At 39.8% G+C, this 27,053-nt stretch overlaps 1 protein-coding gene across 2 annotated transcripts in view; it reads left to right on the top strand.

Annotated features, from left to right (window-relative positions):
- LOC121280339 (contactin-4-like) overlaps nt 1-27,053 on the top strand; it is a 1,234,817-nt gene that overhangs the window by 873,225 nt on the left and 334,539 nt on the right. The window contains exon 12 of one of the 2 annotated variants that reach the window (XM_041192228.1): nt 9,430-9,547. In XM_041192228.1, coding sequence (XP_041048162.1) covers nt 9,430-9,547 — 118 coding nt within the window. Of the gene's footprint in view, nt 1-9,426; nt 9,548-27,053 lie in introns of both variants that reach the window. The other variant, XM_041192226.1, reaches the window with a different exon arrangement.

The following is a 27,053-nucleotide window of genomic DNA, read 5'->3' as shown; positions in this document are numbered from 1 at the left end:
AGTGCCCTCCTCTCAGCTCCAGGTTATGGATTTGGAAATAAAGCCACCTTGCATTTAAAAACTAAAGCAGGAATATTCAGCCAATGACTCAGCAAATAGTTTCAAAAAGCATATGGATACAATACCCAGGTATTTTGAACTTAATCTTTTTTTTCCATTTGTTTATCAGTGTGAGTGATGTTCAGCATCACCTAAGTGCCATGCCGAGTGGTGTAGGTGACCATGGTCTTCCAAACTTTTCGACCATAACAACAGTGGATGACCTTGTTTTTGATGCTCTGGTTAAACTAGTCTTTAATGTTGTCTACTTGCTTCTCTTCCATTAAGCCTTTTGGTGGTGATTAAGCACTCTAACCCCTCTGTGCAGATAACATGTCCAAAGAACTCCATTTGTTGTCTTTTAATGTTATTGTAATGTTATTTAAGAGTTCTCTTGTTCTTCCAGTCTCAATCAGTTTTACTTCATTAATTCTTTTCCCCACTCAGCCTATGCTCAGGATCCTTCATCAGTATCACATTTTCAAGCTGCTGATTTTCTTTTCTTCCTTTTCCCAATGCTCCAAGCTTTACATCTATAATTCATTACTGGCCAGACATAACATTTTAATACATGGATTCCCATTTCAAGGCTCAAGCTGATGTTTCTTAGAATGTCACTTGATTTTGTAAAAACACTTCTGGCTTGCTCAATCCTTCAGTGCTGCTTTTGACATTGGACGTTTCTTTGCCTCCTGGATAGTTGAATTGATTGACCTGTTCTAACTTGCTTCTGTTTACTGTGATGTTGCATACTGGAATGTGCTTTTTCTTTGTCACTGTAGTGTACGTTTTCTTGCAATTGAATGTAAAACCGTATCCACTACTTCCCTTTATGACTGTATTGATTCATTTTTGCAAGTCTTATTCATTTGTTGCTATATGATGTTGTCAGCATAGGGAATGTTGGTGATGACTCTCCTATCTACCTTTATACCATTCATCCCTTTAATTCCTCTGAGAATGTATGCACTGTATAGGGAGAAGCTGTCCAGTGCAAGAACACAGCTTTGTCTAATCCCTCTTTTGATCGCTTTCCAGTCACTGGGCAGGATTTCCCCATTGGCGAGTGGGGGAGCGGGGCCCGGGGCCCGCTCGCCGACACTTAAAATGATGCACGGTGACGTCGGGAGGAACTCCTGAAGTCACTGCGCCCCATTTAAGTTTTCTGGTGGGCGGGGGTGCAGCAAAATCAGCTGCGCGCCCTCCGACCTGTCAATGGTCAATTGAGGTCATTGACAGAGTAATTAAACTAATTAATGGCCAGGAGCCTCAGCGAGAATTAGAAAAAGCATGAAACCTCATCCACGGGCGGGTGAGATTTCATGTAGGTTTTTAAAAATTTTAATAAAGTTTTTGTAAAAATTATGGACCTGTCCCAACTCATCTGACAGTGTCACATGAGGGGACATGTCACGGAAATTTTATTTTTCTATTTTTAGTTTTTTTACATTTAAAGCCGATCTCCCTGAGGCAGCACTTAGCGTCAGGGAGATGAGTGCGTTCCTTCGTGCGCATGCGCGAAAGAGTGCACTCTCGATTTTGGAATTCCCCCCCCCCACCTCCCCCTACCCCGTTCACACAGGGAGCACATAGCGCTTCTGTGCGGACATCACGCTAGACGGGCCTTAATTGGCTTGCCCATGTAAAATGGCGCTGCGCCCCATGGGGGCGCCAATCGGAAGCATGCCTCTGCGCACCTGCCCTTCAACTTCGCCCCCAATGGTGGGAAAATCCTGCCCACTGAGTTTGTTCTCACATCTGATTGTTGCTACCTGATTCTAGTAAATATTCCTGCAGAGTCAAGATCTTTCCCATTGATATTGATATCTTCCAACATTTTCATGAGATGATTGTATTGGACTTTATCAAATGCCTTAGTATAATGAATAAAACATAGGTAGAAGTCGTTTTGCATTTCAATGGCTTTTTCAGCCAAGGTTTTTAAAGCATAGATTGCATTTCATGTTCCTTTCTCTTCTACAATGTCCCCTGAGTGTCGGAAATCTCTGATTTAATTTTTTCTCTTTCTCTGGCCATTAGGATTCTGAGGATGATCTTTACTACATGACTCATTAGGCTGGTTGTTCCATGTATCTCACATTCTCTTGCGCCAGGTTTCTTTGACAAAGTGAAAAAAACAAGAATAATTAGATCTTCAGGGATAATGCCAGTGTTATAGATCTTGTTGGCGATAATAGGCAGTTTTTCAGTTCCTAGCTTTCCTGTTGCTGCAATAATTTCTTGTGTTATTTCATCTGGTGCTGGTACATTCCACTTCTTCATCTTCTTCAACACAAGTTCGACTTCTTCTCGCAAAATTTCTGGGCCTGCGTCTCTATTTTTGATTGGTGGTCGAGGTCATCTCGTTGTATAATTCTTCTAGGTGTTCACTCCATCTCTATTAAATGGCGTGTATGGCATTAGCTGTCAGTTATGTCCCTCACCTGATATATTCTATTGAAATCAAGGTAACTAAATATCAGATGAGGCACATGACAGTCAGCCAACACAATACCTTCACTTTTACATTACCATTCAAGATGGATTTCTTCTCCTTGAACTTGACTGTACAGTATTTAATTTTGTCAGCTAAGTTTTATTTAGCATTTTAAAAATGAAAGCTGTGCATCATTTTACCAATTCACTACAACACTAAAAGCATCTCAATAAAAGTAGAAAATGAGGGAGAAAAAGGAACAGAATAACTTAAAATGATCCATATCATTAGAAAAAAAGTACTAAGAAAATTAATGCGACTAAAGGTTGACAAGTCCCTTGGACCTGATGGCCTACATCCTCGGGCCTTAAAAAGGAGTAGCTGCTGAGATCTTGGACGCATTGGTTGTAATCTTTCAAAACTCTTTTGATTCTGGAAAGATCCCAGTGGATTGGAAAATAGCAAATGTAATGTCCCCATTCAAGAAAAAAGGGAGAGAGAAAGCAGGGAACTATAGGCCAGTTTGCCTAATATCTGTCTTTGAGAAATTGTTGAAATCCATTAAGGAAGTAATAGTAGAACATTTTGAAAATCAAAATACAATCAAGCAGATTCAACATGGTTTTGTGAAAGGGAAATTGTGTTTGACAAACTTATTACAGTTTCTTCAGAATGCAATGAGCAGGGTGGATAAAGGGGAACCAGTAGATGTCGTGCATTTGGATTTCTGACAGGCATTCGATAAGGTGCCACATAAAAGGTTACTGCATCAGAGCTCATGGTGTTTGGGGATAATATATTAGCATGGACAGGAGATTAGCTAACTAACAGGAATGAATTAAAAAGTCAGGATAAATGGGTTATTTTCAGGTTGGCAGGGATCAGTGCTTGGGCTTCAACTACTTATAATCTGATGAACTGAACAAAGGAACTGTGTGTATCATGGACAGATTTTTTGATGATACAAAGATAACTTGTGAGGAGGACACAAGAGCAGAATCTCCCTAGTCCCCCAGGGGCAGGCTTGAACATCAGAACAGGAGGAATATCAGAGTTAGGTGCGTAGGGTCATTGGGCCAATGTGTTCTCACCTCAGGGTGATCTTCCCTGGCACAGATAATTACCTTTAGAGGCTACCCATCCAGCAGTGGCAGGTAGCCAATCCATACCAATTTGTGGGCTGATTAGACACACTGCCAGGATCTTCCTGGCAGAGGACAGGGCCCCAATGAGGGCCAAGCCTGGAAGTCCTGGAGGCTGCTTGCCAACAGCTGGCCTGGGAGACACAATAGACCTCCTATTTAATTCCCCCCACCTATGTTTGTAAAGCAAAAATCTCTTTTGAGAGTGCCTCAAGATGCAAAGGCCCTCACAGTCCCCTCCTGCAGCGATACTACCTACATCTACCTTTGGTGCTGCCGTCTTCCAAAGCATCTTCTGAAAAGGCTCCCAAGCAGGACTATGCCTGGAATTGTCCCAACTCACACTCTTAACCTAAGAGTGTAAGATTTTGCTCAGAATCTGCAAAGGGTATTGATAGGTCAAGCAAGTTGTCAAATTTTGGCAGATGGAGTACACGGGGGAAAATGTGAGGAATATCCCCTTTAGTAGGAAGAATAGAAATGCAAAATATTATTTAAATGGAGACAAACCAGTGAATGTTACAGTACAGAGGGATCTGGGTGTCCTCATGCATGAAACACAAAATATCAGCGTGCAGGTACAGCAAGTAATTAACAACAGGAATGGAATGTTGACCTTTATTGCAACTGGGTGGAGTATAAAAGTAGGATGTTTTGCCACACAGTGGCATACTGTGGACTGGTGAGACCACACCAGCAGTACTGCGCTTTGGTCTCCTTATTTAAGGAGGAATATACATTCATTGAAGGAAGTTCAGAGAAGGTTCACTTAATAGATTTTCTGGGATGAAGGGTTTGTCTTGTGAGGAAAAGCTAAACAAGTTGGGCCTATGCTCATTGGAGTTGAGAAGAACGAGAGGTGATCTTATTGAAGCAGATAAGATTCTGAGGGGCTTGACAGGGTCGATACTGAGTGGATGTTTCCCATTGTGGGGTAGTCTAGAATGAAGGGGCACTATTTCAGAATAAGGGGTCACCCATTTAATATTGAAATAAGAGATGGTATTTCTTCTCCCAGAGGGTTGTGAACCTTCGGAATTCTCTATCTAGAGAGTTGTGGAGGCTGGGTCATTGAACATATTCAATGCTGAGATCGACAGATTTTTGAACTAAAGGGGAGTCCAGAGCTATGAAAGGAAAGTAGCGTTGAGGCCAAGATCAGATCAACCATAATCCTATTGAATGGTGGAGCAGACACAAGGGGCGGTATGACCTAATCTTCCTATTTCTTTCATTCTTTTCTAACAGTGACTGTTTGTTTAAACACCCTGAAAAGTTTACATTATACAGTTATGGTGATCTAAGTCTTGAATGCTACAGTCCACTAAAATGGTCTTGCCAGCTTATCCCATCATAGTGGTGTGATCCAGGGCAAACACATTTGCAGTAAGTGTCTGCGGTTTGAGGAGCTTTGGCTCAGGATCATTGAGCTGGAGACCGAGCTTCAGATAGATACTGTGATGCATCAGGAAAGGGGCTAGTTACCTGGACACTTGTACCAGGAGGCAGTCACAACCTTCTGGAGAGGGTCTTCTGATTTGGTCCGTAGTCAGGGATAGGAGGCTGTGACTGCGAGTGAGGCAGGTATGGGGACCAGAAGGAAGAAGTGCAGGAGCCTCAGCCTTTGCAATTGTTCAACTGGCTCGACGCTCTTGAAGCCTATGTGGATGAAAACGATGGCTACAGGATGGATGAGCAAACTAACCATGACACCGTGGTACAAGAAGCCATTCAAGCGGGAGGAGTTACTAGGAACGTAGTGGTAGTAGGGAACAGTATAGTCAGGGGAATAGACACAGTTCTCTGCAGCCAAGAGCGGCAGTCCAGATGGCTGTGTTGCCTACCTGGTGCCAGGTTCCAGACTTCTGCTCGGGGCTGGAGAGGAACTTGCAGTGAAGGAGGGGTGGGGGATGTGGTGGCGAGGATCTAGTGGTTGTGGTCCACGTAGATACCAACAATATATTTTGGACCAGGAAAGAAGTTCTGTTGAGGGAATATGAACAGCTGGGGGCTAAATTAAAAAGTAGAACCCCAAAAGTAATAATCTCTGGATTACTACCTGAGCCATGTGCAAATTGGCATAGTATAAATCAGAATAAAGAGTTAAATGTGTGGCTCAAAGATCAGTGTGAGAGAAATGGGGAACCGGCATCAGTACTGGAGAAATTTGGAGCTGTACCATTGGGACAGTCTTCACCTGAACCATGCTGGCTCAAGTGTTCAGGCAAGTTGTATAACTAGGGTGGTAAAGAGGGCTTTAAACTAAATAGTGTGGGTGAGGGATCAAGTTTGGGAAGGTGTGATAAATTAAATAGAGAAAACAAGACAAGACGACAAGGTAGGAATAAGGGAAATGATCATCATGACAGGAAGGGACAGAGTGCACAAATATGAGTGCACCAGCAGATAGAGCTAGAGGCTACAAAAATATTAAAAAGACAGAACTAATGGCTCTGTATCTGATGAACAGAACATTATTAACAAAACAGATGAATTGACAGCGCAAATGGAAATAAATATGTATGATCTGTGCTGTTGTGCACCAAATATACACATTTTTTATACCTCTACAAGACATTGGGCAGTGTTCAAATCAATTTTGAGTCCTGCTCCCACCGTACCAAAACATCTCTCTGACATAAGTGGGGAAGCACATGCAAAGGCTACTTCAACTGTAGCTGATAGTTATGGATCAATGATTGATGCTCCTCATCATCTGCTTACTGATGACAGGAAAAAAGGATACAAGGAGAGAAGCTGGCATTCTGCAGGAGAAAATGGAGGAATTAGAGTTTGTATATCCATGTTAGAATTTTGCAATTGTGTGTTGAATCTGTTCCACAAAACCATGAGCAAGAACCTCCACAATGCACAGATAGCCCTTAGTACATGTGCAAAACTTTACACATCACTCTCTCACTTCTTGAAAGAAACCCAGGAGAGCTTTGACGAAATTGAACTCAAAATAAAAGAAAAACTGCCTACATAGATTACAAATGTGTAAATAACCGGAAAAAGATTAGAAAAAAAGTCATTGATGGTGATGAGTGGTGCACGAGGCATAAGATCCAAAGCCTTAAATAAAAGATGAAAGCAATGCAAGTGTCGTTCCCCTAAGACTTCTCATGTTCTACAATTTTGTAAGAGGCTACAATTGATCCCCATGCTCCTAAAATTTAAATGACTGTGTTTTCTATATTTCTCTTTTGCCTTTCTATATCTTTTAATCAGAAAGATAAAATGGTATCCAGTTCATATATCTTGTATTCTCAAGGTAATTATGGTTAGAAATTTTCCTATTCAAGAGGCAGAATTAAAAATCCAGGCTCTTGGAACATTAAATAATGCAGCCTTTATCAACATATCTGTTTACTATGCAAGATGCCCCAGATGTGTAATCATCTCTAAGATACATGCACATACAGGTGTCTGAGCAATGATTATTTCCACAGAGGACAACTTGACGAGTGTTAACTGATTCTGGACATGCAAATTAGATTTCTTACTGCTTCTTGAAGGCATGTTGTTCCCAAAAGATTATCAGACATAAAAAGGGCTTTCACTTCGCATCTTTATAATCTCCTGAAAGAACTGTGAAATGAGGTTAGCATGAGAACGTGCACATCTGAAAAGGAAACCAAAGTTCTGTTCAGTAAAAATCATAAGCCCAACAACCTTTTACTATAACTCTTTGACAGGTCAAACTCTGAAATGCTCCATTGTTTCTGCTTCATGCAATCATACAGAAATCAAATGGAATTAAACCTTAAGGATTGTTCTGTCTGTAGAATGTGCTGCAGGCAGCCCCTGCCTACTTCTTATCCTTTAAATGCTTGGCCCATTTTATTAGCCTGTTGTCAATTTATGCTTATATCCCTCAACATGCCACCTCCCTTCCCAACCCCCCAGCAAAATCAATTAAGTTCTCTTTTGGAAGAATCAGCAGATTTCATCTTCACCACCAGAGGGACATTTGTTCCACACATTGATACGTTCCAGAGCAAGCTTTTGAATAGACTCTTATTCAGCTCTCAGTTTCTTATTTCATTGTACGGTTCCTTGGTCTGTATTTGCAATTTGATTACAGAAATGCATTCGTTACTGCTTTCTTAGCTTCCTCTTCTTAAAAAAAAGTGAATGCCTTTTATCTTTGCTAAAGAGAATCAAGTTAAAATTGTTATGTCACTTTAGCTCAACAGCCTAAGTCCGTAGATCCAATTTGTTTTTATTTGTACTGTTTCTAATGCATCATGTCTCTTTAGGGGGGAAAAATGGCTCCCAAATGGTCAGTTGGACAAAGTATTTGTCCACATGACCAAGATTAGGGTGTTCAAGTAGAGATTCTGAATTTTGCGTCTCCCTTTAAGACCTAGGCACATTATAGCCTTTCAGATTCAACACTGAGTTCAACAATTCTAGGTAATAACCTCTGCCTCCATTTTTGGGGCAGAGTGGCAGCTTTTGGTAATGATTCTCCTCCTTCTATTTGCACCCATTGTCTTTAGTTTCCTGTCCTATTATTATCTTCTCCTACCTTGAACCATCATCCCTTTTATCATTTAATCTCTCCTGTTTTTTACCCTTTCACAGATTTTTACCCTTTTTTCTTCCTTCCCACACCTCCACAACACCACCTCCTGCCTCTGTTATGTCTATATTTTTCTAGTCCTGGCAAAAGGTCATTAGTCTGAAATGTTAACCCTTTTTTTTCTTTCGAATGAGATGTTGCCAGACCTGCTGAGTATTTCCAGTATTTTCTGTTTTTACCTCTGGATGACTAATCCAGTTACATAACCACCATGCCACTGCACTGTATCCTACAATGATTTTCTAACAGTGAATGCTGACCATGGAGATGTGCCCTTTTTTTCCAAGTCACAAGTTGAGGACACAGATTATGTTTCTAATCACAACTGCACAAGCTACAAGCTAATAACAGAGGGTTTTTCACAGTAATGAGCAAGCCCTTAACAAAAATTATTTCTTGTTGATCCTGTTACTTTACTTACATGCATTTCAAGTTCTGAGTAGTATTGAAGCTAACGTTAATGAAGAAGAAAAATCTGTTACCAATTTTACTTGGTTGTTTAATTGAATCTACCTTTATCATTATCACTAACACATAGAATAAATGAAAAGCGCAAGACTCCACAAAATTTCATTATAATTTCCTAAAACAGTGGAGCCTTGTGCAGGCATAATTGTACTTTTTGAATCCTACAAATCCAGCCCACCATGGAAATAAATTCACATTTTACGTAATTCATCTGAGTATATGAACTCTGGACAAGTGTAAATCTTGTAGTCAAGTTTGGTGCTCCTCTGTCTCATTGTTTTGTATATTGGTTTTGAAATAAATTCAAAAGAGGAACACAGGAGCCAGTATTTCTCTGATTGATTTACAGGAGGACTACTATGTGTGCCTTTGTTGAAGTGCTTATTCTGTACCAGATGGTGCACACATTAGTCATGGAAGTTTGAACTGTCCTGCTGTGAACTTCAGACATGGCATAACCAAAATATCAGGGATGCTAACTTCACTTAACATCCTATCATATCCCTAGATGGTAATGGGGCAGATCAAGGATTTGAAACCTGGTCTTAATCTTAATTGAAATTTCAAATGGTAAACTCTGTTTTTGTACCTAATCAGCTGTACCTGAGAGAAGGAAAACTGATTCACAGTTCAAAGGGAATTAAGGAATAAATAAAATGTGAAACAGAATTAAATGTAGTCTACACATGTATTACACTAAAAATCATATTAATTTCTGTAATGTTTCTAAGCTTTTGTTTTATTTCTTTCAGCAGGGATCCTCTGGCGATTTGATGATCAGAAACATTCAGCTTAAGCATGCTGGTAGATTTGTTTGTATGGTTCAAACCACTGTGGACAGTGCATCAGCTGCAGCTGATCTGATTGTGAGAGGTAAGTACCCCAAGTTACAAAGAAGCGTATTCATTGGTATGAAACACTTGTAAAATGACTGAAAGGTTTCACTTGAGTTTCTGGTGGTAATGTTTTTAAATCTATTAACTGCATGGATATTGAATTATCCTTGGACTTTTCAATCTCTCAATCATCAGGTCTGACATGGTGAACTTTTACAAAAATTGTGGTTTGAATAATAGAAATATTGTATTGTGATAACACAAAAGAAAACTCTCAAAGAACAACATAAATATAAAAGTTATAATCCTGTTTGAACTACAAACTTGGTTATTTCTTAAATACTGTGCAAGAATTAATTGCTGTTAAACTGAAGAGTTTTTTTAAACAATATTGTAGGAGTAACTTTTGTGTATATATTTGTCGTTTTTCTTTGAAGAAATTTGTATTCAAAATCCAAAATGTAAGTGTGAATGAGATCTAACTTTCAAAGCACTTTTTTAACTGGATTTCCTCTCATCAGGTTTGAGGCTCAGGAATTCTTTAACTCTATCCATCAGAGAGTTGGTGCAGTTCATCTTTCAATGTTCTAGTTTGACACTTTCTAAGCAGCTAAATGAATGATTAACTTGTTGATAATCAACTGGTATAGTAGTAATATTGAAAAAAGGTATTACCAACAAGGAAATGTCATAAGTCTTGGTTTACCACAATGAATTTGCAGGTTCTCCTAAGGTGAAATGCATGTAACTGTCAGTGAGCATAATATGGGAACTCAGTCAATCCTGGTGACAGCCTTCAGGATTAGCAGCCATTCAGCTGAGCCTTAATGATAATCCAGACAATTTAAATGAATGAATTATATTTACCATTGAGAGGGCTACCAACATTAGAATTGAGTGAATGGAAATGAGTTGCAGGGAGCATCATTCTTAGTGTTTTTTAGACAATATTAATGGACATAAAGCATGCTAACACTGAGGTGACTGACACAGCAGCTGCAGGTTAAATCATTTTGCTTAGGACTTATTCATTGAATTAGACCTCATTTTATGACTGACCTTACAAAACATTTAGAATCGAGAAGTCAGACACATATATGGCAGTCAACGAAGAATACAGTTCAAAGCAATTTGGTAAAAAGAACATAATACATTCCCACTAAATTAACTTACAATTGATGAGTGAATCACAACTTCAGTTATTCCAGTTTCACTCACTTGTTGTGTTATTGATGTCTTAAGATTGCTATGAATTGTGATGCCCACCTGCAACAAATGATCACCGACTATTAATATTAGTGGATTTCTCAATTGTAAGTTGATTGCTTTCCCTTGATTTCAGTCTTCAGGGGTTGATGGCTGTCATCAAGAAAAATGAGCTGATATTGGAGGTTGAGTTAAAAGGCCACATCCCCCTAAATACCATATTCACAGCTTAGAGCAATGTTTTACTGAGAACTTTTACATCCTTCCAGGTACATCTAGCACACCGATTGTTCTATAGATGGAAGGTTATTTTGAGCTTTCCCATGTAGAATTTGGCACTTATCACTCACTGTTTCAGTTTTGCAAGTTTCTCACAGCCATTAACAAGTTCTGACCAGTTTGATTCTTCTGTTCAACACCTTTGGCTGTTGGATGCCTCTCAGCACTTGTCCAGTTGGGGCGAATTCACACGGTAATGATGCAAATAGATTTCGGCATCTATGTAACAGAAATTTCTTTACAGCTAACATGGGTCAGGTCTTTAATATCAAATCATAAATTTTGCCTCAGTGCTCTGTTTGAGCTTCAAGCCTCACTTCTTATCCATTAACAAGTTCATTTTTGTGCCCAAAATGCCCTCTTTTACTCCATCGCACCCCAACTGCAACTAAAACTTTAAGTTCCAAATCAAGACTTGACTTTTCCACGCTGACCTCCCAATTGCTCCTTTTATTTTTCCTGTACTTCACAGCCTGCTAAATTATACTTGTCGTCGATATCCTTGGCAACCTGCACTGCCATTGTCTCCTTCTCTTGCATTGTATTGAATTCAAAATTCTTGTCCTGATCTTCAAATCCCTACATAGTCTTGCCCATTCTATCTTTACAACCTCCTCTAAACTAGTTTATGTCCTTAGGACTCCCAATTCTGGCTTCCTAAGCATGCTGCTTCCATTTTTCAACTTCTCCTACATCAACTCCAGCTCCATCTTCAGAAAATCCCTAAGGCCCTCAGCCCCACTCTCAGAAATTCTCTTCACAAAGCCTTTCTATCTAGTTCCTTCTTCAGCCTCTCTTGAAAAGCTTCTTTAAAATCTAAACTTACCAACTATGCCCATCACCCTCAATTCTTCTATGTCTCTCCTCTTCCATACAAGATATCCTAGGATATTCTATTCTGTTAAAGATTTTAAGCAATTGTTATTGCCATTACAGGATCCTAGGTTAAATAATTTTAAAATCTTGATAATAATGCAGCGAAATGATGAAAATCAAGACCCTAACAACATGTTTATCATTCAAAAGTCAGTCAGAACTCACATACAAGGTAATAAACTTATTTCAGGTCCTTATCTAAAAGGACATAGCATTCTTTTGTTACTTTAGTTGCAAGAGAAGGTATGGAGGAATGGAATTTGTTCTGGATATGGGTGAAGTACACTTGGCAACTAAAAGCAGGTGGCAGCTGCTTGCAGCAGCTGAGAGAAATTGGTGTTATAAATGAAAGATAAACTCAGCAACCATTAAAAGGCAGGAATCACTATATGCTGAAAGAAAATACAAATTCAACAACTTATAATCGATAAGTTTTATCTTGACATTTATTAGTTAACTATTTGCTAGATTTGTTTACAAATGCAATGTTTTTATTGAATCCTGGAGAGTGTTATGCTACACACATGCTTCATAGTCACATATAAGTCCCCCACCATGCAGTGGCCTTTACAGGGCTGCTTGTCCAAACACCAGTTCTTCTTCATTCTTTCTTAAGACCGAAATAAGCATTCTGTTATCTCCCATTATTGATTGTCACTCCAATATGAACTAATTGAAATGCCAGTCTGCTGACTGTTCCCAGTTTTACTGACACTATTAAAACTTCAATTCTTAATGAACGTGCATCACAATTTTAGCCCCAGGCAGGTCTTATGCAGTTGCATAGCAAAGTGCGCTGGAAATTTAGCTGCTGCTCCCGAAACAAAACTGCGCTTTCTCAACTCCAGCTGGGAAGTCGTGCAGAAATGATGGAAAATTGCATATTTGCCTGGCCTGACTGGCTTTTACCTGTTGAGAGGTTGTTGGCAACCTTCCTGTCCAGGTCTCAGTTTAAAGAACATCATTGGGATCTTACATGCATACTTAAAGAAGGACTCAGGTGGCTGCTTTGGCCAGATGCCCTTGTTGCCTGCTCAATATAACAAGTCGAAATTTGGAACAGTGGGCTTACATAGAAACATAGGATAATTTATGACAACAAAGGAGGCCATTCCACTTATCCCGTCTATGCCAGAATGGATTCTGGTGAATTTCTGGTGGCTAAGTAGCCTGGGTGATTTTAACTGCCCATGTGTCTGGCTTTCACTGTGCAGGTAGGGTTAAAGCAGTACTTGCATAGTCAGCAAATATGCTTCATATTTCAACAGAAATTTTCCAATAGAATTTGAAGAAAATGTTGTCATTGATGAGTGACTTCAGTACATTTCACAAACATGAAAATCCATCACACCTCACTTCGTCTGTCATCTTAGTGAATTATGATTTTTACACTCATATGAACATTCATAGCTCAACCTCACCAATGAAATTGGTACTATTTTTTAAGGCACATGTTGTGTGGAGCAGGTTATCCAAATTAGATCTGACAAAAAAAAAATTCCGTCTAGTTTTGGCATCTATTCTTTTAAATTCTGTCACAGAGCAGCTTTTTAAAGAATGACCACAGTCCAGATATTTTTTTTCATTGGCCCCACTTTAATGCAATGTGCCAGATTTTTCAATTGCAAGCTTGATATCAACAGCAATAATTCAAACTTAAACAATGTAGTGTGATTTGTTCAATTAATACGTGACTTACAGTTCATTTTTGAATTTGAGAGGTCAGTTGTTCAAAATCCAGGAAGCTACAGTAACTTACTTCTTCAGAATATGAGAAACAAATTCAGGGGTTAGTTGGAAAATCACATGAGGTGAGACAGCTTGAAGTATCAGAGAAACTTAAGCTTAAGCTTAGTTCTGAGGTTTGTATCTCGTTATCTTATTATTTTGTTTGTGTTGTGAATGTACAATCAATTTGTATGATTGTAACTTGATTACCATCTTTTGCAAAAGCAATTTGCTCAATACTTTGAATTTCAATAGAAGTCTGATTTGATGCATTACTGCTTTTGAAAGGTAAAATCAAATCATGTTACAATGTAACATACGTCCAATAATTAAATGTGCTTAGCGGAAGGCTTATAAGTTTCTGGGTACATTGCCAAAGGCTTACCTAGTTTAGAAGGCAAGATAGCCACCATCCATGCCTTTGTGACCTTTAGTATTGACTATTCCAACGCTTTCCTGGCTGGCCTCCCATCTGCCACCCTCTAAAAACTTGAGCCCATATGAAACTCTGCTGCATGTATCCTAAAGCCACCAAGCCCTATTCACCGACCAAGCCTGTGCTCGTTGACGTATGCCGGTCTCTATTCGGGTAAGGCCTTGATTTTAAAATTATCATCCTTATCTTGAAATCCCTCCCAACAATCAACATCCTGAGGGTTACCATTGACCAAAAACTGAACTGGAACAGCCATATAAATACTGTGGCTACAAGAGGAGGTCAGAGGCTAGGAATCCTGCTGTGGGTAACTCCCTTCATGACTCCCAAAGCCTGCCTACCAGCCAACAAGGCACAAGTCAGGAGTGTGATGGAATAATCTCCACTTGCCTGGGTGAGTGCAGCTCCAACAGTTCTCAAGAAGTTTTACACCGTAGAGGACAACGTAGCTCACTTGATTGACACCCCATCCACAAATATTTATTCCCTCTACCACCAACAGACAGTGGCAGCAGTGTGTACCATCTAAAAGTTGCACTGCAGGAACTCACCAAGGCTCCTTAGCTAGCACCTTTCAAACCCTCGACTGCTACCAACTAGAAGGACAAGGGCAGCAGACACATGGGAACACCACCACCCGGCAGTTCCCCTCCAAGTCACTCATCATCCTGACCTGGAAATATATAGTCGTTATTTCACTGTTGCGGGGTTAAAATCCTGGAACTCCCTCCCTAACAGCACTGTGGGTGTACCTACACCACATGGATTGCAGCGGTTCAAGATGGCAGTCCACCACCACCTTCTCAAAGGCAACTAGGGATGGAAAATAAATGCTGGCCCAGCCAGCGAAGCCCACGTCCCATGAAATAATTTTAAAAATTCTTGAGGCCCATCCTGCTGTAAGGTTATTTTGCTTGTTGCAACTGAACCATGGTGCTCCTTTGACTGCGAATCTATCTGTTTAATACTTTGGAAGCCTGCTCAAGATATTTGTTGCTATTTTCAGTCGTCAGCAAACAGTACCGTTTTGGAGTGGGAATATGGATTTCCAATGGGAGTTTCTCTATACCCGTTTTATGAAGAGACATTAGACACCTCGAACCCTGTCTGCAGTTATGAATGGTTTTCATTTGATTAAAGGACAGCTGTTGTGTCACACCAATGACATTTTTCTGCATGTCAATGTCTGATTCCCAGGAAGCTGTCAGGTGCTTTCATTATGGGACTATCTACCATACTGGCCCTTATTTCTCTGAGTCATGTAACCAGATGGTTGCTTAGTGATACCCTGAAATCATGCTTTATCTTACCAGTAAGGCTTCAGCAGACAATGGGGACAACAGATATAATGAAACTTGTGCCTTCACAGGAAATGTCACAGAACAAACTATAAGCATTCTTGTTTTGTTTTTGGTGCCTCATTAAATCCAATGCAATGAAATTGAGCTCAAGTCTGTAGAATCGTTTTTGATGAAACTTGCTGATGAAGAAAGGTTTGTTGTTTGCTGAAGCTGAGGAGGATCTCCTATCCCCACACCTAGAAGAGAGAAGGATGTGGAACAGCAGTCAGAAACTAGAGGACAGGATTTCTAGCCTAGTTCCTTCAATTAGTAAAAGTTGATACTCCAGGTGAAGTTGATACTCCAAATGAAGTCACTTTACAGCTAGAAGTTCTCCCTCATGACCCCTCAAAATCCCTCATGGTCAAATACTTCTGTCTATTCCTTTCATAAGACAAAAGTCAACATTTACCCTGCCGTTAAACCTCCAGAAGCAGAAAGCGTACCCAGAAGTTAACTCAGAGCTTGAAGTACACAAGTCATAATAACTTTACAGAGGGCATATACATCAAATAAGCTCAAAAAATTCTGATCACCCCTTTGATAATTACTTCTTAACACTGTGTCTATCCTTTGCGCCAACTAACTTAATTGCTTGTGTTTTAAAGCTACTACTCCTATGAGGTGCTCCGTGAATGAGTTATAATTAGGTGCTGGATGATTGGTGTGTCCCCCTCCCACAGCAGATTAGAGGGCTGAGACAACTCCTGTTTCAGGGAAGCACCTGTTGCAGAGGTACTGGCCCCTGCAGTGTAAAGGGCTGACAGGCTCACCTTTGAAGCTCTCAAGTGTGCATGCAATCAAGGGAGCCTTAAGGATTTTTGCTTGCTAACACTGTCTGGAGAGATAGTGGTATCTGTGACCACTCATTGGTGCAGAGCAGAGGCTTAGAGGCACTGCTGATCAGTATCACCACAGACCAAGTATTCCAAGACAGATCCCATGAACGATCTGTACAAAACATCAGTGGAAGCACAGGTACCTGTCAGTCCAAAGGTCATCAGTGATTTTATTACCCCTTCTTGTTGTTATAGAAATTTCCTAGATTACCGCATTCTCCAGAGTACTCTGCAGTTTGTAGGAAACTTCCTACTATATATTGCTTGTGGTCTGATCACAGTTTCAAAATTCTCTATCATTTTAACCTTATAAGTGGAAACCATCTCCATGGCCTTCAAATGATATCAATCCACCACAATTTTAGTTTTGTTTTAATAAGGCTAGCACCCTAAGATCTGAATCACTAGGATTTTCAGCTAGGGTGTTTGTTTCATTAGTTTCTGTTCTGGCACAGTGCTCTCCCACTCTTCCAATCCCAAGTTCTCATTCTCAGTACTCCTTGTTGATTCAGCCAGCGACAGCTCTTCTTGACTCATTAGCTACTTCCTCTGAGTTGGTCTCCCTAGACTGGTACTTGTCTGAGTTAGATGCCTTGATGGAGCTGATGAAGGAGTGGTGGGAATGGATGTACCCAGGTAGTCCTCAGATGGCCAACACCATTCCCCACCATAATGTGAAATGTAGAAGAGCTTATTTAGCTCTACACACAAGAGCTGTTTGTCCTTGAAAATGTATAACCGTTGAGCGTATTAGCATTGCAATGATTCGAAAAAACACGTTTAGCTGATGCTACTAATGAAGAGTCTTGCCCATTCTTTACCCAACCTTTATGCCACCTCAGCTCCAACATAAGAATATAAGAAATAAGAGCAGGAGTAGACCATTCAGCCCCTCAAGCCTGCCCCACCATTCAATAAGATCATGGCTGATCTGCCCCAGACCTCAACTCCTCTTTTGTGCCAGCTCCTCACAGCCCTCAAATCCCTGATATTCCAAAAGTCTATCTACCTCCCCTTTAAATACTTTCAGTGATCTAGCCTCCCCAACTCTCTGAGGTAAAGAATTCCAGACATTCGTTACCCTCTGAGAGAAGAAATACCTTTGCATCTCAATTTTAAATGAGTGTCCCCTTATTCGGTAACTATGGGCAGGATTTTCCCATTGGGGCCTGCTCGCCTACATGTAAAATGACACGTGGTGACATCGGGTGGAACTCCCGACGTCACCGCGCCCCAGTTAAATTTTCAGGTAGGCGGGGGTGCAGCAAAATCAGCTGTGCGCCCGCCAGCCTGTCAATGGCCAATTGATGCTATTGACAGAATCATTTAGCTAATTAATGGACCTGCCTGTCCAACCTTAAGGTTGGCAAGCAGGCCAGCAGCCCCGGAGGGAATTAGAAAAAACATGAAACCTCATCCACAGGCTGGGTGAGGTTTCATGTAGCTTTTAAAAAATTTTATTAAATTTTTTTTAAATTATGGGCATGTCCCAACCCATGTGACAGTGATTCCATTTAAATAATAGTCTGCCTTTTGATTTTTCCTACCAAAGTACATGTCCTGACACTTTCCTACATTAAACTCCATCTGCCACGTTTTTGCCCACTCACTCACTGTCTATATCCCCTTGCAGATTCATTATGTCCTCATTGCACTCCTACCTATTTTGTATCATCGGCAAATTTGGATACATTACACTTTGCCCCCTCCTCCAAGTCATTAATATAGATAGTAAATAATTGAGGCCCCAGGACTGATCCTTGTGGCACTCCACTAGTTATGTCTCTCCAGCCTGAAAAAGACCCATTAATCCCAACTCTCTGTCTTCTGTGTGTTAACCGATCCTCAATCCACTATTAATACATTACCCCCACCCCCCCCATTTTTGTGAGCTCTTATCTTGTGCAATAACCTTTTATGTGGCACCTTATCGAATGCTTTCTGGTTACCAAATACACTACATCTACTGGTTCCCCTTTATCAACTCTTTGTTATATCCTCAAAGAACTCTAGCAAATTTATCAAACATGATTTCCCTTTCACAAAACCATGTTAACTCTGATTGTGTTAAGCTTTTCTAAATGTCCTGCTATTTCTTCCTTAATAATGGACTCTAGCATTTTCGCAACAGCAGATGTTAGGCACTGACTGGCCTATAATTTCCTGCTTTTTGTCTCTCCCCCTTCTTGAACAAGGGTGTCATATTAGCAGTTGTCCAATCCGCTGGGACCTTCCCGGAATCCAGTGAGTTCTGGAATATTTTGACCAATGCCTCTACTACCTCTGCACCCACTTCCTTTAAAACCCTTGGATGCAGGCCATCAGGTCCTGGTGACTTGTCTGCCTTTAGTCTATTTGTTTCTCAAATACCTTGTCCCCCATGACAGAGACTGTTACAAGATCTTTCCTCCAGTTAGCTCCTTGCTTATCTGATATCTTCAGGATGTTTATAGTGTCCTCCACTGTGAAGACCGATGCAAAATATTGGTCTAAATTATCTGCTATTTCCCTGTTCCCCGTTATCAGTTCTCCAGTCACATCCTCCGAGGGTCCCATGCTCACTTTAGCTACTCTCTTTTAATATACCCGTAGAAGCTCTTGCTGTTTGTTTTTATTTTTCTTGCCAATGTATTTTCATAACCAATTTTCTCCTTCTTTATTAGCTTTTTAGTCATCCGCTACTGGTTCCTAAAAAATTCCCAATCCTCTGACCTACCACTAGTTTTCACTGCTTTGTCTGCCTTAGTTTTTGATTGGATACTCTCCTTGACTGCCTTTGTTAATCACGGGTAGTTCATCCTTCTCATCGAGTTCTTCTTTTTGACCAGGATAAATTTTTGCTGAGCATTATGAAATATCTGCTTAAATGTCTGCTACTGCTCATCCACTGACCCTCCCCTTAGTCTATTTTCCCAATCCACTTTAGACAACTCTTTCTTCATATCTCTGTAATTGCCCTTATTTAAGTTTAGGTCCGAGTTGCTTGTCCTCAAACTGAATTTGAAATTCTACCATGTTGTGATCGCTATCCCCTAGAGGATCATTAACTACGAAATTTCTTATTAATCCTACCTTATAACACATTACTAGATCTAAAATAGCCTGGTTCCTGGTTAGGCTCTGCAATGTATTTCTCTAAGAAACAATCCCTGATTCACTGTACAAATTTGTCTTCCATGTTACCCCTGCCAAACTCATTTGTCCAGTCAAGATGCATGTTAAAATCACTCATGACAATTGTAGTGCCCTTCTTACATGCCTCCATTGTTTCCCGATTTATACTTTGTCCTACAGTGAGACAACTCTTTGGGGGTCTATAGATGACTCCCACCCGTGACTTCTGCCCCTTGCTATTCCTTATTTCCACCTAAACTGATTCCACATCAAGATCTATTGCACCTATATCACTACTCATCATTGCACTGATGCTTTCCTTTATTAACAAAGCTACCCACCTCCTTTTCCTTTTTGCCTATATTTCCAGAAGGTCGAATATCCTTGAATATTGAGTTCCCAGTCTTGGTCACCCTGCAACTACATCTCTGTAATAGCTACCAAGTCATGTCCATTTATTTCTATTTGTGCCATCAATTCATCGATCTTGTTGCAAATGCTGTGTGCATTCAGATAAAGAGCCTTCAGTTTTTACTTTTTAAATTATTACTCATTCTGATTCTAATTTCTGCTGCAGACTTCTGCTTATATCTTCCTGTCACACTTTGATTATTGTTTGCTTCTTCACTACCCTGCACCTCGGCTCTCTCGATTATTTTTGATTTTCTATAATTCCCTTCAATTGAACCCTCACCCCCCCACTAATTAGTTAAAGCCTCATCTACGACCCTTGTTATACGATTCGCCAAGACACTAGTCCCAACATGGTTCAAATGAAGCCCGCACCAACGGAACAGCTCTCTCCTTTCCCAGTACTGTTGCCAGTGCCCCATGAATCCTCCAACCACAACATCATTCAAAGCTCCCCAAGTTTGCCTGTCTGATATTTGAAAAGTTTCCTTTCATGCAGGCTGAATTTGCAATACTGGTATTCCTCTCCCAATTGCAGTTCCCTATTGAAACAAAAAGGAATCGTTAAAAAGAACGTAGATGGCACAGGGACTTTTTTTCCCATGCAAATGCATGTACCCTACGATGATGTGGGTCTTTTGTCGTTGTACGTTTTTTTTAAACCGTGTTTTAATTTGGCTCAGTTCTTAATTATGCAATTATCCGATTTCACATTGATCCAGTAAAATCAATAAATGTTTTGGTTTGAGCAAAACATAACCATAGGGCAAAGATGGATTCTCAAGTAGAAAATTAAAAGAGGAAGAATATTTTAAAAGGAAAAAGTATACTTGACACAAAATACACATTACCGCTTCCAACATGCGATCTGCAAGTCACAGAAGTGTAAGGTTGTCCACCAGATACTTCACTGGCAGAATTTGAAAGAATTGTTGTCTTGGGAGCATCTAATGCGTGACTAGCTGGCAAAGATGCTGTCAAAGCTTTTACTTTTAGCCCCTAAATTAATAGCTTATCGGGCCATGTCTGTGTAATTTCATAATTGGTAGTACAGAATTTGAGCACAGCTGAAAAAAAGAGACATGTTGCTGAAGCTTTGTCTTGCACTCATCAGGACAGATTCGCAAGAATGCTAGTTATAAAGGAGAACAATAGCATAAATTGTTGTTCCCTTTACAACTGGTATTCTTGAAAATCTGACCTGATGAGTGCAAGACAAAGCTTCTACAGCCTGTCTCTTTTTCAGCAATTTAAATTATTGGTTTGTTTTAATTGGTGTTTGAATACCTACATACATTGTCTTTTCAAAGGGACAATGTTTCTTTTGCAGTGTTTTTGATATCTGACTTTGCACAATTGTCTGTTGCCCATTTTGATCAAGGATTATGCTGAGCTTAACACAAATATCTGATTTGATGCTCATCCAAAGCAGAATCTTACAGCAGCATTTTTGTATTGTTTAAACCTAAGCTTTTAAATCCAGTTTTAACAACTTGATTAATTACCATTCCTTCAATTACAATTTGAGGTACACTATTTGGTCAATCATCTGTGTCTAATTATGTAATAACCCTTAATAATCTGAGCGATTCTCAAAGTAAACAGCTCAAAATGGCTTCTTATTTCAGTATTAGCACAAAATGGCGTGTTGACCTTGTTATGTTATTATCATTGTAATAAGCTGAAATAAATCTAAAAATGGTTAAGTTACACTAAAATCTACTAACCAGGCCTACCAAAGCATTTCAAATGAAGTGTCACAGGACTTGCCTTATTGATGGATGGGCACATTGCACTGACCTGAATTTGATGAGATGCATTCACAGGATCATTTGGGGTGGGAAACTCACTGGTTCCATTTAATTGAGGCCAAGACCTAAAATCTGCCCTGTCTGTGGTGGGCATTTAGCCAATCAGCTGCTTGAAGGATAAAATATACGCCAAAAACTCTGCAATTACAACATGGGATACTGACATAAAAATATGTTTGTCTGGAATTCCTCTCTCCACTAGCAGGGGTGTTAAGCAATCTAAATAATTAGGCTAAGCATGTCACTCAAATCGCAGAAAGGAATTTCAGAAAAAAGTGTTAAGTGTTGGTATCTGTATCCTACAATGTAATATCAGGGCTAGTGGAAGAAAACCTAATTCATGCATGTAAGCCAACATACAGATTGTAAATAGAGCTCAGTATTCACTTTGTCACACCAGTATACAATTCATTGGTCATTTTAATTTCTAACCATTTGAAATATTGATAAAAAATTCCTCCAGGTATGAATGCAATTTTTGCAAACAAATGTTTCATTTGTTTGGTAAATTCTGTGCTTATGAGATCATGATACAAATGTCATTGTTACATGTTGCAGACTTTACAGCATATGATCTAGCAATGACATCTTTCTTAATTTGTTTATTCAGTCATCAGTTAATGATCATATTGCAATAAATACATCACATTACCCCAATAAAAAAATGGTGGTGTCCTTTGTTACCCCACAATGGTTGACAGGGCCCTTGACCATGTCCATTCAATTTCTGCACTTGAGCTCTCACCCCTTCCCCTCGCTCCCACAATAGGGTCCCCGTTATCCTCAAGCCTCCACATTCTGTGGATCATCTTCCACCACCTCCAGCACCACTTACACATATCTTCCCCCTTCCCTCCCAACATTCTGAAGGAATCATTGCCTGCACAACACCCTGGTCCAATCCTCAAATGCCCTGCAAAACTTCCCCTATTCACATGGCACCTTTCCATCTAAGCACAGGAGATGCAACAGCCACCATTTTGCAGGTATAACATAATGGGCTATTGGAGCAGGAAACTCAAGATCTCATGTCTCCGTCTCTGCATCCTCTTCCAGCCTGACAACCCTCCAAGATCTCTGCACTCCCCCAATTATGGCCTCTTGTGCACCCCAACACTGCACCTTCCTTCAGCCCACCACTGATGATTGTGCTGTCAGCCATTTAGACCCCAAGCTTAGGAATTCCCTCTGTAAACCTCTCTAATTCTCTCCTCCTTTAACATGCTCCTTAGCACCTTGCTCTTTGACCAGGCTTTGTGTCACCTGGGCTAATGTCTTATTGGCTTATTGTAAAACACCTTGGGATGTTTGACTACATTAAAATGTGCAATATAAATGCACATTTTTGATAAAGTTATTGATAACTCCATTTTATTTAGGACCCCCAAGTAGATGGTGAGGGCAGGTAAGTAACTTGTTAAAAAGATTTTGAGTCAAGTATAGTATACTATACTGTTATTTTGCCTAATGATCAAGAGTCCCTCCTGGAAGAGAAATTTTATTTTCAAAAAGATTTTCTTATTTATATTAATAAGTTATATGACCAGCAAGCCAAGGAATCAAAACAGCAGTTGGTACTGGATTTAAAAAGAAACATTTTTCTCAACAGAAATTGCTTTCAATAGGAAGTCATTTCCCACTGTTACTAACTGATCCAAAACTCAACGCATGACTTATGCTGGCTGGTAGGATTGGAATTTGCGCACTGCTTATACTGCTGAAATTAATATCATAACAAATCTAGAGAAAAAAAACAAAGTACTATTCGAACTTGGAAAGTGTTGTTTCCCTGTAACTGCAATTTTATTGCAAAATAAAGACATTGAATTTGACAGCCAAAGTGGAAATTTAAAACTCAAGGTTTTCATTTAGGTAATTTTAACCTGATTAGACTGACTGCAATGGAAAGTAAAGTCAGGCAGAATGTAAATTAGTCAGCTGATCACATTGCTTCAGTCAAGTAAGGATATAAGTAACTCTTGCTGTGACTCAATCCTGCATGTTATTTTGCATGTCCTTAGTGGAAAGATTTCTGCTGACTTTGCACATTGCAACTACATGTATCTGCAGTTGAGTGCATTATATATCCAGCAACACAAGACTCTTCCCACTACTGAGTAAGGCATATTAAGGTTGAGTTTAAAAGATGGAACAGGCCGGTAAATGACCTCAAAGTTCATGGGTTTAATTACCAACTCCCTTCCCCCACCTCTTTAATGCTCACGATCGACCCACCATTGCTTGCAAAAGGGCCAACTATTGAGTGACCAAACTACCTGCCTATCCCATTTGTCCTCATCTTTCAATTTGTAAATTGGGATCCTAAGACAGATAGAGGATCCTGCTTATTATTTTAGGATAGAATCAGTTGGAGCTTGCACTGCACATCCTCTGGCTAGTTCTGCCTGAATGAAACTGGGCCTTTAAAACGGCTCCAGCCACTTCACCCCAGAACAGACAAATGATCAGCTTCCCATAAATTTTGTAATGTCACAATATGACGAGGTCAGTCAGCAAAATTTTTTCTACTACCAAGAGGGTGAGATGGAAATGGTCCAGATTAAATACTGGTAATTAAAAGTTCATGAGCACGTGGTATAGATTCGAAAAATATTCTCAGTATACTTGTAAAACTGAAAGACATATTGTTGGATTACAGCATTGTAATACCAGTTTAATCGACATGTGGTACTTTTGTCTAACTCAAAATTTTCATGTTGAACATGACGTGCAAGCAATTGAAGTTCATTCTGTTAGTCTAAATGCAGACAGTAATCCCCTTGAGGGAAAATTGCAAATTCACTAAACATATTGGAAAAACCTAAAAATTGATGTAACTATCATGACACACATGATGAATATCTACAAGACATCACTTTGCTGCAAGCTCTGTGCTATGTTACATTTGTAATAAAATGTGTCATGAGTGCCAAAACAGAAAATCTAACGTTTGCATTCAAGACATGTACAGGAAATGGCTTTAGTGCCTGAAGACTAATACGTTATACTTGGCCACCAGTGCTATTATTAGAATTTCTCCAACACTTACTGCTTAGATATCCTGACCAAATAAATGAAGATCATGGTCCATCTCTGGTCAGAAGGGAAAAATAAAGTGCAAGGTTCAAATAATCTTAAATAATTAAATGATTCTTGTGCAACAACATTGTTAAATTAAAAAAAAATCTCTTTTGACCAGAAGAATTAGCTTGAAAGTTTATAAGCATAAATCGAACCCCAGTTAGCTGAATTAAAGTCAATTACAGGAAAATGGCAGTACGATTACAATGTTAATTTTGAAATTGTACTGCAGAGGAGTATATGCTTTAAGCTGGTAATCAAGAGCAGCTGTCCCCAACTGGGGAAGTGTTGGGGCTTCATTGCAAGAGTATAAAAAAGGTGCTCACACTGTATGTTGGCAGGGGAGATTAGGAAGAGTGGGTCTTTACTCTGTGGGCTTGGAAATAAAGCTGGTTTAAGGTACAGGCTGGCTTCAGAGTCATTCTTTCCTCAACATAAGAATATTGACTCTGGTGATTGGTTGTTGAAGAGGTTTTTGCCTCTATCCGGGGGGAAAAAAGAAGCGTACTACTCCTGACAACCTCGGCTGCAGAATAGCAGAAGGACAATTTGTTTGGAGGCGGAACCATACCAGCCATAGAAAATAAAGTTGAAATGTGGACATGGGTTACCTTGTTATCCCAGAGGAAGCAACGTATGGCCTTGGTTTTGTTATTTCCCGCAAAAAGTAAAGATTAGGCGTAAAATATTTTCAGAATTGCATATGGATAACTTAGACACTGAAGTGTGATTAATCCTTTTATTACAGTTTTTGGATAAGCTTTACAAAAAGGATGATTTGTTGGCAGCATATGAATTATGGTCAACAGATAATCAGTCCATGGGGGAGTATATTCTGGACTTTGATATGTGGGATCAGAGACTGAAAGTTTAACCTTGAAATCCTAGAGTCCACATTGGCTTTCAAGTTACTGGGCTATGCATGCATTTCTCATGTTGATAGACTTTTAGCTTTGATGGGGTTAAATTTCATGGAAAAGACTTGCTTCTAGACCAGACGGCTGCAGCCCTAAAATATATTTTGGCAAAGCAGTCATTTCCAGCTATGTTTCTATCAAATACAGAAAACTCCATTGTAAAGCAAAAGATGGAAGACTCCCTGGTTACTGAAGTTCAAGATTGCCAAAATATTAGATGCAGGTTTCAGTACAGAGATGGATTGTTGATAGGTGATCTGAAGATGGTTGCACTTTTAGCCAATTTGAGAATAGAGACAAAAAGCAGGTCTGGACTGTAGGCACTGAACCCAAGAAATGTACAGGGAATGATTAATCGGTGCGATGCCAAATATTATTATACAATGAATTGACCTCAACGAAAGAATTGTGTTTTTGAAGTAATGCATGAAACAGATAATTCTGAAGCTGATAATGTTGATGGTGACTGCCATGAAGGAATAGTGTTGGTCACTGGGAGCTTGAATCTAATGATGAGCATGTTAGTTGCTGATTTGTTCAGCTGTGCAGTGCTGGATAATGGTGGTACTTGCACTGTGGGCTGGATTGGCTTATTTGCCTGGAATCTCTCGAGGCAAGTGATTGGTATAAGGTAAGGAGTATGGAAGCTCCAACTACTTTAGGTTTGGGGATGACAACATGTTAATATCTTCCAGAAAAGTAGGCCCTTCCATGCAACATAGCTGGGATCAGTCTCTTCGACAGTCTCTCGTGAGATATCTCTATTGAGCAAATCTGCTATGAAAAAATAAGCACAGATGAAATTAGACAGAATGACAAAGAAATTGTTTTTTTAGAAAACCATAAATTTACATTTTATGCAACCAGACCATTACTAACTGCCATTGAAAAAGCCAGCTATTTCTTGTTGGGGAAATGTTGCTAACTTCTGGGGACAAGAGTTTGGTGGACAAAAAAAGGGTTATCTGGAAGTTATACAGACAATTCACACATTCAGCACCACAAATTGAAAGCTCTGTTGCGATTAGCTGGAGTAGTTGATAAAGAATACAACACACTTATTGAGCAAGTTACAGCTCAATGTGACATTGTGTTAAGTATTGAAGGGCACCACCACATGCTGTTGCAAGTCTACCACTGGCCAGGGAATTTAATGATGTAATGGCAATGAACTCAAGTATGGGACAAGGATCGGGGTTTGTTTTTTGTAACATTGTACAGGTATGACTAGATTTAGCCCATCTATGGTAATAAATGGCAAGGACAAACACAATTTTAGACAAGGTCATTGAGAAATGGATGGGTGCCCTACACCGCATGGACTGTAGTGGTTCAAGAAGGCAGCTCACCACCACCTTCTCTAGGGCAACTAGGGATGGGCAATAAATGCTGGCCCAGCCAGCGAAGCCCACATCCTATGAATGGTTAAAAAAAAAAAGAAAGGCAATGAATTTCCTGGCATAATGGAGGAGAATTTGCAAATTATGGATTACAGGACATCTGTG

This window comes from Carcharodon carcharias, chromosome 7, assembly GCF_017639515.1.
Source record: "Carcharodon carcharias isolate sCarCar2 chromosome 7, sCarCar2.pri, whole genome shotgun sequence".
In the NCBI taxonomy this organism is placed as follows: Eukaryota; Metazoa; Chordata; class Chondrichthyes; order Lamniformes; family Lamnidae; genus Carcharodon; species Carcharodon carcharias.
Note: the sequence above shows the minus strand (reverse complement) of the source record. Positions and strands in the feature narration are given on the sequence as shown.